Here is a 13,414-nt window from a genome sequence, read left to right as displayed (position 1 = left end):
GGAAAATACTATAATTGGGTTAATAACAAATAATAAACCATATAATGAAATTTAAAATAACTAATAAACCCTAATAATTAAGACTTATTTACCTGCTGTGTATTGGATTTTCCATAACACTTTATGAATATATCGTAGGGCACGGAAGGCATGTCCAATAATGAAAACATCATCGTGTCCAAGTTGATCATTTCCATCAGTATAGCACCTCTTTTCTGCACCTTTTCATTCACCTAAAAAAATATATATAAAAATTCATAATCCTTTCACTTACTCCAAGATGTATTGAAAATGAATTCAAATCTCTCATACATTGGAACCTCTTTCAACCTTCAAATTTCCGCTAACGCTGAGTTTATTGAGTCTAATTGGAAAAGGCTTTGATAACTGTACAACTAATGTAATGTACAAAACTATTTTGCCGGTCATTTTTAGAGTGAAAAAAGTAAATTCCTATGGCTTTTGTTGGTGTAGAGTCCCTTGCGGGAAGGTCCCACCGCCTGAATATCATTTAAGTCGTCAATGGGCCTTACGACTGTCATACAGTTTTATTTGGAGTGAAGTATCACGCCGACGCTCTCAATGAGCTTTGTAAAAGAAGGAATATTGATATGTGTCTGAGGCAAAAGCTCATTTGAATCTATGTCGGCAAGAATAAAGCCATATTCTGTAATTTGGATAAAAAGACGATACATTTGAGATACCGTATACAATGTCACTGTATATAATGATTACACATCGTGTCCTTTAATTACTGGCTACAGCTCCTTTATTCTGACTGAATTCGATTACAATGCTCAACCTCTGGAGACATTTCGATCAACGGAAAGAAAGTGCCTTCATGTATTATTTTATCAAAGGGGTTCTGGTTGGGACTTTTGAAAGACATCTGGAATGGACCAGAACTTTTCAGGAAACTGTTCCATTTTGGAGCATCCAAGTAATAGAAAGGCATCTGAAATGGACCAGAACTTTTCAGGTAACTGTTCCATTTTGGAGCATCCAAGTAATAAACTGTTAAAATTTGATGAATAAGAACTGATATTGTGGAGTTTTTCCATAATTGAAAAAACACAATTTTATTTGATTGTCACATTTAGATTAATTATTAATCTTGATACAGAAATAAAACTGTGTTTTTCCAATAACTTTTACTCCGAGATGTCATCTGTACATTCCAGTTGAAGAAGAAGTGATAGTACTGTGCCTTATTGATTATGTACTCTACATATTGGAAACTAATAGTATTGGATAGTGTAACTCTCAATATATTAATATTCATGTGAACAATATGGTTTTCCATTTGACTTACCTTCTGTTTAATCTGCCTTTGTTTAGCGTCAGCAAAGTTGATAAAGATTTTCTCGTTGCTTTTTTCATTGCTGCTCAGTATTGTTTCTTCTTGCTTGTTGATAGAGTTCCTGTTGGAAAAATACTGAAATTAATTTTTATACAAATAATAGAACTATGATACGGTAAAGAATATTCACGTTTAACAAGAATTTTCTAAGCTAAAACTTATGTTTAATCTCTCTGTTTTGCGTCAGCAAAGTGATAAAGATTTTTTCGTTGCCGTTTAGTGTTGTTTCGTCTTGCTTGTTGATAGAGTTCCTGTTGGGAGAATACTGTAATCAATTTTTATACAAACGATAGAACTATGATACTGTAAAGAAAAATTATTACTTCCAGCAAAACCTTCTCAAGCCAAAACCTCTGTTCATGTAAATTGATTGAACGAAACGTGAATATTCATAGACTGCTTACAACTCACTCACAGTTAAGAAAAATATATCTATGAAAAATTCTCAGTACCTATAGTTAGAATAAGATAAGAAACTCATGAGATTGTTCTTAACTGATCACTCTCTGTGTGGTCGGGCCCTAAAACAGAGTAGTGATAAGTCTTCCTAGTTCAACTCAGTATTGAAACGTGATATGCTTGTAGCACAGATCTAACTAATGTTTTCAAATTCAAATGTTTACTTAGTCTATGCTTGTGGGGTGTATGTTTCAAATAAGTTAGGCTACTATAATACTATATCACAGCATACTGCATTTAAATTCAATAAATCCAGTACTGTAAATAATTGTGTACCTTGTAAGCGTGAGAGTTGAGTTTTCTTTGAGTAAGGCATCTTTGATTTCGTTGAGCTGGTGCTGTTGCTTTTGCGTTGATAAATCATAGTTTCCTGAATCAAGTTTCCTCTCTTCCTCCACCACCGGCTTCTCAGCATTTCCTAAACTCGGATACAGATCACTGATGTCGTCGTCTTCATCATCACTGCTGGACGTCAAGTCTTGATCTCCACTGACTCCTGACTCTGTACACTCCTCGAAGTCTGACTCATAGCTCTGAGGAAAATATCGGTTGAACATTTGTTTCAAATTTCACTCAAAAGGTTTTCTACTCATCTACATTTATTTAATCTCTGTTCTGAATAAGTCTGAAAACGTGAAAGTAATGTTTTGTTTGGAATTTGAACATTGAATATAATTTAAAATTAATTTGAAACGTTTATGTTTATATCATTGTAGAATAAAACTTATTGATAGAATAATGTAAATTTATATGTGAATACAAAAGTGCATAATATAAGGCCTACTAAAATTCAAGGAATATGTAGGCCTAATCAGTTTACTTTTTCTAATTAACCTAAAATTATTGTAGTTTAATAAAAACGCTTCTCTGGAAAAAATATCATTTTTACATTGATATTTAATTGAATATAAGGATAGTCAATTTTTCATTTGTCCTGACTCAGTTGCATTCCTCGAAGTCTGACTCATAGCTCTGTGGAAAATATTGGTTCAACATTGGTTCCAATTTCTACTTAAAAGATTTTCTACTCATCTACATTTATTTATTCTCTGTTCTGAATAAGTCAATTTTTGATTTGTTCTAATACAAATGTAGTACCGTATTAGAATACACATTAGGTCTTGCATACCTGGCAATACATTGTGATTTTTTTCGAATCAAAATTGCTATTCAAACTGAAAACAATTGAGGGTCCTGCCAAATCCGAAGGTTTTTCGGCGGGAGCCCATTTACAAAAAACTAGTTAAAAAAGTTAAATAAACTTGGACAAAATAAGTATGACACTTCAAAGATCTCAAGATCAAAGAAAACAAATACAAAGTGCAAAAAAATAAGGAAAAATACATTAGATTTTGGTAGAGAATTAGTAAAAAAAGCCGATAATTTTTTTATCGATTTTGGGAGAATAACGATAATTTATTGGAAAGGAATAAAATAAAAAAGGAAAGGGATGAAGAGTCAACGTATTTAAAAAAAAATGCAGTTTATTTATTTATTTATTTGTTTATTTATTCGTTGATATAATAATTATATCAAATATTTGTAATTATTGATATTGTAATTATTACAAATCATATGAATATGATCGGGATAGAACAACAGGCATTGCCCAAAACTATTCTGTTCCCAAATTTTGATAAATAATGAAATGTCCGAAAAAATAGGTTATGTTCTTACTGAGGAAATTTAAAGTTCAAAGTTCTGTCCAAGAATATATATTAACTGGATATATTTATTATCATGTAATTCCTGGTTTATATATATTTTGAACTCAAAATTGGACAAAAATCATGAAGTGTAAACATAACCTATTTTTGGACAATTTCTATCAAAATTTGGAAAAGGAACGGTTTTGGGCTTTAAGCCTGTTGTTCCTTTTTCAATAATTCATAATTGAGAATTATATTGTATGTATCAATGTATAAATAAATGAATAATAAATAAATGTATGGCTTTGTGGACAATATAGGTTAATAATCTGTATAAATTCGTAGTTTACTAAAAATACAGTTCATAAGTAGTTGAACCAATACCTCGATTGGTGTAGGAGCCCTACCTGTGCTGACTTCACCAGAATGCATTCTAAAAATTCGTTGATTCAAGCTGATCTATATCAGCTAGTGTTTTTATTGGTGTGGGAGCCCTACCTATGCACCATATTGCATTCGTGTGACGTCAGCACAGGTAGCACTCCTACACCAATAAAAACACTAGCTGATATAGATCAGCTGAAATCAACGAATTTTTATTGGTGTAGGAGCTCTACCTGTGCTGACGTCACACGCATGCACTACGGCTTTGTTCACGGAGGTAGTGGTTGAACCCCATTGACAAATTAGTAGTGGTCTATGCTCAGGTAATAAATCCTCTTCCATTGTTTCAGTTTAAAGATTCAAACTATACTCTATTCTTCTCTTCAACAAGTATATCACTTAAAATTGATGTTAGTCATCAAAATGATTGGAAAACTAGTACTGATGTTAACCTTGAGCCATAGAAAAGAGATAGCAGAGATAAAAGATATATCCCATGATGTAGGGCATTTATGGTTTTGAAAGTATATTTATTTTAGTTTTGATAGTATCAAGTCGTTTTGATTCAATATGAACATCTACCACAACATTACCTTCACAACAACACTGAAAGTTGAGATGGGAAAAAAGCAACTCACCTCAAAATCATCCTCATAACTGTCACTTTCTTCCACACTAGCGCCGGCATTTGTTGAACTCGATGAAGTAGCCATTCCAAAAACATGTGGCTCATTGTCTGAATTTGCACTTTCATGCTTGAATGTTGTAGCGTCGCGATTCACAGTCTTCAAATTCGAGGACTCCATTTCCTCTCTCCTATTACTTTTTGACATTTCCTTTTGATTTGCTCCCATTCTGCCATTGATGTTTCGTGATGGACTCAGCACCAGTTTCTCTTCGAGTGATGATGTCAGCTTTCTTATTCTCTCAATCGAACGCTTCGAAGCGATCTCGAATTCTTCTGAGGATGCCATACTGGATATCTTCTTCCTGGTGATGGATTCATGGCTCCTAATGTTTGTTGAAGGTTTCACGGGTTTGCTTGTTTTCATTGATGGTTGACTTTTCAGTTTGGCATCGTCATTTTTCGGCCGTGTTTTTGTTGAACTGTGATGTGGAGACGCTGTTTTTGTTGAGAGCTTGCTTGCTAGAAAACACCAAAAATAACACAGTCAGAACTTCATGTCGAGATATTAAATTTCATCAGCTGATTCAGAATGATGATTACGGGAATCAGTGTGAGGATTAGAGAGTGGAAAATATTCAACATGGAATGATGAAACTATATTAACATAATATCGGGGACCGAGTACAAAAGCATAAAAAATTTATTACGAAAGAAGAAATTATAATAACATTCATACAGAAATGTTCAATCTAACAACAATTGAGATTAATTCCCAGAGGAATGCAAAAATTTCCCTCACAAGGCCCAGTTGCACAAAAGCCGGTTAAATTTTAATCCTGATTAACTTCACGTGAACCAAATCAGAGAAGACCATTTCAAAAAGATGGATCTACTGGAATTAATCAGGATTGAAAATAACCCGGCTTTTTTGCAACCGGCACTGATTGAATGATTACAAATGTTCAACAGCTGAGTCATAATTTTGACACAGTCCCACACACATGAACTCGCTCACTCACTTCCATTACAAACAGACGACGAAATAATAAATTATCAGCTGTTTTTTCAAGGATGAATAATAATTATCCTCTTAATGTCCTTCAGCGAGTTTTTTCAGGGATGAGACCTAGTGCAATCGAATCTTTATATTATAAACCTACTATGTTCTGAATTTAGTGAGAATCGTAAGAGCCGTTTTCGAGATCCGGTGAAATACAAACATCCTAACACCTAAACATATAAACAGAAGTTGCTCGTTTAATAGTATAGGATAGATCTTCTTCTAGTTTTATCAAATTGAATGATTTCATTTAATTTCTCAAAGAGAGAGAGAGAGGTTTTCTCTGCTCATAAAGAAATTCTTGAGCCCGGTTACACAAAAGCCTGTTGAATTTCAATCATGATTAAATGCCACAAGAACCTATCAAAGAAGTCTGTTTTAAAGAAGAAGGCTTTTCTGATTGATTCTTCTGGCATTTAATAATGGTTGAAATTCAATAGGCTTTTGTGCAACCGAGCCTTAATAGACTACAATGAAAGATTCCAAGAATAGTCTGAAGAAATGGTAGAGATTCTAGTGATACACAATCCACATGTCATTGCTGCTATAGTGAAGCAGCAATGGGCCAAGAGGGCGATGAAATTTCATTTATCATCATGAGGGTCTTGTATAATTTTGACTCTCCGCCAACATTTGATGAAGATTTGATAATAACTAATAAGCTTTGACACTACAGTACTAAGATATTCATTTCCAGATATTGATTTTAGTCCAGTAACTATAATTTATACATTGGTGCATGCAATTTATATTGTAGTTCTGATGTTTCTAGCACGTTAGAAGTTTGTCAGAGCAACTAGAATAAAAGTGTTTAAAAAGGGGGTATGCTTGCAATTTGTATTGTAGTTCTGTTTTTTTAATATATTATTTGGGTACATAAGAGAAGTCCAGAACCAATTTCTTCATTCAAAATTTCCTTGTGCTAGATACAGGGTGGCCCAAAAACCTCGTATTTTCGGCTCATTTTCCAGTTTTCAGCTATTTCTGCCAAATCTCGTGATCGGACAGAAAAATTTGCTCCAGTCTTTGTTTCAGATTATAAAATTCTGAATGAAATGAGATCATTCGGAACTCTCTATCTCCAATGAGTACTGAGTTATGATTTTTTTAAAAATAAATGATATTTGAAAAAAAATTTGATGAATTTTAGTTTTTGATCAAGAATATCTTCCGATTGTTACAATTAAGAGCCGTTTGCACAGTTAAAGCTTAAACTGAATTCAATCAGCTGTTGGCTCAAACTCGAAATGAATCACATTATAACAAATGATACTTGATATAGATTTAATTCAGTTTAAGATGAAATTTAGTTTAAACTGGCACTGTGCAAACGGCACTCAGTTGTATAATTCAAAATGAGCCGAAAATACGAGGTTTTTGGGCCACCCTGTATCTAGCACAAGGAAATTTCGCATGAAGAAATTGGTTCTGGACTTCTCTTATGTACCCAAATAATATATTAAAAAATCAGAACTACAATATAAATTGCAAGCATACCCCCTTCTTATGTCTATATTGACTGGACTATTTCCTGCCCGGGGCTTCAAGAGAATAGAATGTTATTATTACCATTGTGATTCTGCATAGTTAAGTTATATCATGGAGAATGAGATAGCATATGCTAAGCTATCTCTTCTCTATGGTTATATCAAGTTGATTTTTCTGAACATAATAAACAATAGAAAACTACGAAATTTACTCTCGATTCATCTTCATGATGATGATTTCAAAAAAAAATTAAGAAATTGGACAACCAAAAAACTCAAAATTAAGAAATTTGATTGAAATTTGTTTGAAACTTACTTTTCAACTTCTGTTGCTTCTCCTCGTTAGTTTTGATCGATTTTTTCTGGGCCTCAGTGGTTCTGATTTTTTGTTTATCAGTGGGTGCTACCTTTTCTTCCTTGCTTGTCTTGCTCTTATCGGTATCTCTCGTTGTTGTATGACTGTCAGGTTTCCTCTGTAATCTGGTTTCCTGCCGGTGTTTTGGAGTACCATGTTTCTCAAGACTCTCATCTCGAACTGGCTTCTTTGTTTTCAAGAGTTCCTTTTTCTTATCTTCTCGGTCAACACTACCTCTTCTTCTAGTAGGTGCTTTCTTCAGTGCTGTTGTTCCCGATTTTTTGTCTGGAGCAAACTGAAATACAAGTAATTTTAATGATAAAATTGTAATCAATTGGAATTCAACGAATCTAGTAATTTGTCTACATTGTTAATATCAGAGTTGAGTTTTCTTTCAGTAAGGCATATTTGATTCCGTTAGATTGGTGCTGTTGCTTTTGTATTGATTTTGGATCTGAATTTCACTCGTAGAAATGGACTTGCCAATGGGAAAGTTTAGTTTCAGTAACCAGTATTATTATTATGTTCATGCTGTTATCATTACCTATCTTTTCTCTTCTATTCATCACACTGACAAGTGAGATTTGACAATGTGTAAAGCTCATAGTGTAAAGTCTAATGGTGAAGTTCAAAGTCCATTGAAGTGCGCTATTGACCAATCAACATAACAATCAATTCTCTCACAGACCTGCTATGCATTATCTCTAAGACTTTCTATGATATTCGAACATCAAAATTTTCTGCTGTCTGATGCCCATTCCAAGCCTATAATTCGCTTTGATGTATTCCATATATTTCCTTATAGTTACCAAATTCCAATGCAAGATAATAGCGCTCAGTTGGGCTTATATAAAACTTCTATTGAATTTTAACAGACTAATGAATAGTAGACTGAGCATTTCTAACAATACTAAAGAAAAATCATAGACTTGCTACATGAAACTAATGATTAGCTTCAGTATCGATCTTCTTAAAATGACCTATTATTTAAAATAATTAAATTTTATTAAAATACTCAATCGGTCACCATTACCAAATGGTAATGGTTATGGTGATTGGTCACCATAACATTACCAAATGGGCTATAATACCATAGCCACCTCTAATTTAGAGCTGGCTATGATACTACCCGTGAAAAGCTCTTTGAGCTGTGAAGCATTCCATTACAATAATATCCTATGTGTCATAGGAAGTGTCTTCCTGTATTGAATTCGATCAAATTATATGATTTCACATGAGCAATCTCTCACTCAATTTTCGTTATACTTGAGTGATTCAACTCCCTATAATTCAGTCATTTTAACTGCGATTGGATTGTCATAGCCTGCAAGGATCAACCTGATTGATGTCCACTTCACATAAGATAGCCACTATTTCAATAATATGGTAGCCTATGAGATGTAGCCTATGTTTTGCTAGCTCATGGACAAATCGCCAATTAAAATTATGTATAGTCTGACAATTCTTTTGGTATCTAATGCATTCATCCCAAACGGGTAATCAACTCATGAAGTTTAGCTAATGAATGACCTCGAATTTAGCTAATGAATGACCTCGAATTTGAGCTCCTAGTTCACACTTCTCAATAATAATACTTTCAAATAATTAGATATTCTGTTTTCAATGGATATAAAGCGGAGGAGCCCGTTGCAGATTCATTCCTCGAATGTATGAAATTATACGTTATTTTATTTCTATTAATGGGATGCAAATGAAACATTAGCATCATTAGGCTCTCGTAGAGGAGTGCCTACTGTGTCTAGATATTTACCAGCTTCACGTTGCACTAGCCAAGAATTATTATTCATGAACTATTATTGCTAGACTGCAAAGTGGATTAGTTGTGGGAGATAGTGAAAAAACTATAGGTTCTTTGCACTTACTACTCACGTAGTAAGTGCATCATTAGGCAAAACTAATTATGTCAAGATTCTAAATGGATACTTTTCTATTGAAAGAATAAAGCCGCGTTTACACCAAAATTATTAACAAAATGTTAATAACTTAAATCCTTATAGATTCTATTGGATTGAACGGAACTTATCATCATGTTATGATAAGTTATGTTCAATCTAATAGAATCTATAAGGATTAGGTTATTAACATTTTGTTAATAACTATAGTGTAAACACAGCTTAAGACGTTGATGTTGTCAATACCAATTATATTTGTTCAAAATCAATTTAAATTACAGGGTCCTGTTTCATGAAAGTTACAAGTCCAGTAATACAGGAGAATCACCATTCCAATTACATGCTCAATGTAGCCGATAAAATCAGCTGCTCCTGTATTACAGGACTTCTAAGTTTTTATGAAACAGGCCCCTGAACCAGGTTTCATGGCAACATCTGCTACATCATCTTCAGCTGAACTTTTATTGACAACATCAACGTCTTTGAATTATTCTTATACTTATTATACTTTAAAAAAAACACAATTCAATTTATTATAACACACAATACAAGACAAAACAAAATAACAAAGAAAAACATATATTGACAACATTAACGTCTTATATTATTTAACGTCATAATATTATTCATCCAATTATGGAGAAATACCACAACATCTCTCCCGATACAATCATAATATTTTCCACTCAAAACTATAGATCCTCAATCAATACTGTTCACTCACAATGATTATAGACTCTCAGTTAATAGGTACATTATTCTACTCACAATTATAGGACACTCTCAATCAATACTTTTTATATTCACAATATTATAACACAATACAATTCAATAATTACTACTCACCGATATAAAACCATTCACTTCCGTGTTACCACCGCGTTTCGCCATGTTTGTTGTATCATTCGCTCATCACACTAATTCCAAAGATGTCACTCAGTTTACAATTCATGATTTCCGTTGTTAGTGGCAAGAGTTGATAGTGGGCTCGGCTGCTATGACGTGGAAACGGTAACAACTCAGCCATAACTATGGCCAGGTGCTACAGTGGGGGGGCAAGGGTTTAGGGGGGGACAAGGGTGAACAGGGGGTCGATAGGGGTACCTACCTGAAGGCAACGTCGATCGATGAAATTACCTTCCGTTCTAGAAGCGGTTCTTAGCAACCCAACAGACGTTGATGGCCGACCAGACATGCGAGCTCTAAGCTACGTTTACACTATGTAGCTGGAGAGATATATAGCAGAGCTATATAAAATTTGAGCTACATATAGCCAGAGAAAACTCCTATAATCATTTCTTTTTCCTATAATCATTTGTAATTATGTGATATAGCTCTGTCAGCTACATATGGCTCTGCTATAAGTAGATTTAAGTTTAACGCTAATTTTATAAAACAGAACTATATGAAGCTCTGCTAGATGTAGCTCTGCTACATGTCAACTTTTGTTTATAGCAGAGCTAGATGTAGCTGCTCTGTCCTTGAAGGAAGGTTGTCGCAGCTGTTTGCAGCTGTTTAGTGCCTGCTTGGTTTACACCAGATATACTGTACTCATTAATTTGTTGTCAGAGTGCTAGTAGGTTACTGCATATGGCGGGCATTTCTTTTTGATTTATATATTATTGTGCAATGATGGAGAGTGAATTTGGTTGGAATAGAGACAAAATTATCCAATATTTTCGTTTTCTTCTCTGTGCTGCCATTTTGATGCCATTACTTGTAGCAGAGCTACATATAGTTTGGAATAAACCAGTATTCACTGCCCAGTTCCCAGCTAGATGCCGGAGAAGGTAGTTCTTGCAGCAGCCGCTGCTTTCGCCGCAGCTACTGTGATATTTTCAGCAGAGAGAAGAGAAAGAATATATTGGATAATTTTGTCTCTATTCCAGTCAAATTCACTCTCCATTATTGCAAAATAAAATATAAACCAAAAAGAAATGCTCGAAATGCGCAGTAACCTACTAGCACTCTGACAACAAATGAGTACAGTATATCTGGTGTAAACCCAGCAGGCATTAAACAGCTGCAAACAGCAGTAAACAGCTGCGGCAGCCTTCCATCAAGGACAGAGCACCTACATCTAGCTCTGCTATAAACAAAAATTGACATGTAGCAGAGCTACAAATAGCTCAGATTCTCTTTGATGTTTACCGAAAATTTTGGATAGCTCATTTTCTGCTATAAGTTATAGCTGAGAAAATAGGCTTAAAACTGCTACCTATATAGCAGATCTCCAGTGTCACTTTTTGAGCTTGTAGCAGAGCTATATATCTGAGCTACATGTAGTGTAGTGTAAACCTAGCTTTATCATGCATTTCCCACAATAATGCTGCCTCAAAACCTTACCTCCGAAATGGACGTTGCATTCGCCTCCCTAGAAAAGCTTTCGGTCGATATTGTTTGTTTACTTAATGATAATTGAATATTATTGAATTTTCATACCATTTATTTTATTCAGTTTTTTATTCTTTTTTACAATGAAGCACAGATCGAGAGAGAAAAACTAAGAATACCTTGTACTATTTCTCTCCCAAATTTAGGTAACATGAAAAGTCCAAATGAAGTTTTGTCTTCTAGATTTCCACAAAATGTTCTGTCCAAAAATATTTATACAAACCATTCTTTTGAATTTGGATGTTCCAAATATCAAAATAATAATAAATGACTTGTCTACAATAATGTTGCCTCCTACTACTTAGGTACGTTCGAAATAGAAATTGCATTCGACCCCCCCCCCCCTAGAAAAGCTTTTAGGTCGATATTGTTTACTTGATGATAATTTGGATAATTTTCATATCATGACTTGTCCTCAATAGTGTTGTCTCATACAAATTACCTCCTGAATCGACATTGCATCCGCCTCTCTATAAAAGCTTTCAGGTCGATATTGTTTGTTTACTTGGTAATACTGAATTTCTGGCATGCTTTTCCTCTATAAAAAAGTAAATTCGTATGGCTTTTGTTGGTGGGGAGTCCCTTGCGGGAAGGTCCCACTGCCTGAATATATATAATTAAGCCGTCAATAGGGGCCTTACGACTGACATACTTCAGCCGGGACCGACAATTCAACGTGCCCATTCGATAACACGGGAGGGATCTGGTTAAAAAACGTTTGCTTATGAGAGGGTTTGAACCCGGGATCTCTATGCTGCTACGCAAGCACTCTATCCACTAGACCACGGATCACTATAATGTTGCATTCAACTATTCACCTTCAAAATGAATTTTACATTCGCCACCCTAGTAAAGCTTTCAGGTCGATATTGTTCATAAAAATTATTGGATAATTGATGAACAAACTTCATGATACGGGCGGGAGCTAGGCTTGGGAAAGTCTTCCCGTTTTCCCTACAACTTAGTTACTCACTGACCACGCTTTTTTATTTTATTTATTCATTCATTTATTGTACAAAATACTACAATCATAATATAATTATAACATTGAATGAAAAACTAGGCTGAGCCTGTACTATTTCTGTGCAAAAATTTTGATAATAAGTTAATGTTGTCCATACGGTTGATATCACATACGGTTACTTCGTCACTTGATTTTTGGTCCAGGAATAATTATTTGAATTTTCAAGATTGGCATAATACTCCAAATGATTCACAGAATGTATCAAAATAAATAAAAAAACTTGAGAAATATTGCTCTTATTTGAAAAATTTGAATACACTATCTCAAACCTACCCACTTTTAGTAAAATACAGCTTATTTAATGTGTAGTAGTCAGTCAATTTCTGAAAGAATTTTTAATGGAAAATTGATATCACACGTCAATGCTAGACTCAAAAACGTGTGCAAGGTTTTGAGTTCCAATAGTAGGCCTATATTTTAGATGCATGATTCATTTCTATTGAACTTATAAATTCATATGCTGATCTTTTAATCTTTCACCTAGACTTTCACGTAGCTCTTAAGATACGGTTCTCTTGACAATCGGCCGGGTGATAAAAACAAGTAGGACAATTGAATTCTTGATCAGAATCAGAGACAAGTATACATAAATTTTATAAGATTCATCAGGATCATTAGGAACTCCCTTCTGAATACCCCCCGGAAAATTGCGTATCGGAACCTACATTGTTACAAAACAGCAATCAGAACGGAGAGGAGAA

At 34.2% G+C, this 13,414-nt stretch overlaps 1 protein-coding gene across 2 annotated transcripts in view; it reads right to left on the bottom strand.

The window, feature by feature from the left end:
* Positions 1–10,291, bottom strand: part of LOC111048782 (cytoplasmic dynein 2 intermediate chain 1) — a 30,245-nt gene extending 19,954 nt beyond the window's left edge. For both annotated transcript variants that reach the window (XM_039426416.1, XM_039426417.1), the window contains exons 1-6: positions 10,142–10,291; positions 7,344–7,677; positions 4,491–4,999; positions 2,096–2,352; positions 1,313–1,421; positions 93–233 (exon numbers count right to left, since the gene is read on the bottom strand). In XM_039426416.1, the coding sequence (XP_039282350.1) occupies positions 93–233; positions 1,313–1,421; positions 2,096–2,352; positions 4,491–4,999; positions 7,344–7,677; positions 10,142–10,186 (1,395 nt within the window). In that variant the 5' untranslated portion in view covers positions 10,187–10,291. The remainder of the gene's footprint in view (positions 1–92; positions 234–1,312; positions 1,422–2,095; positions 2,353–4,490; positions 5,000–7,343; positions 7,678–10,141) is intronic.
* Positions 10,292–13,414: the final 3,123 nt, after the last annotated feature.

The sequence above is a fragment of the Nilaparvata lugens genome, chromosome 4 (genome assembly GCF_014356525.2).
Source record: "Nilaparvata lugens isolate BPH chromosome 4, ASM1435652v1, whole genome shotgun sequence".
NCBI classification, from domain to species: Eukaryota; Metazoa; Arthropoda; class Insecta; order Hemiptera; family Delphacidae; genus Nilaparvata; species Nilaparvata lugens.
Note: the sequence above shows the minus strand (reverse complement) of the source record. Positions and strands in the feature narration are given on the sequence as shown.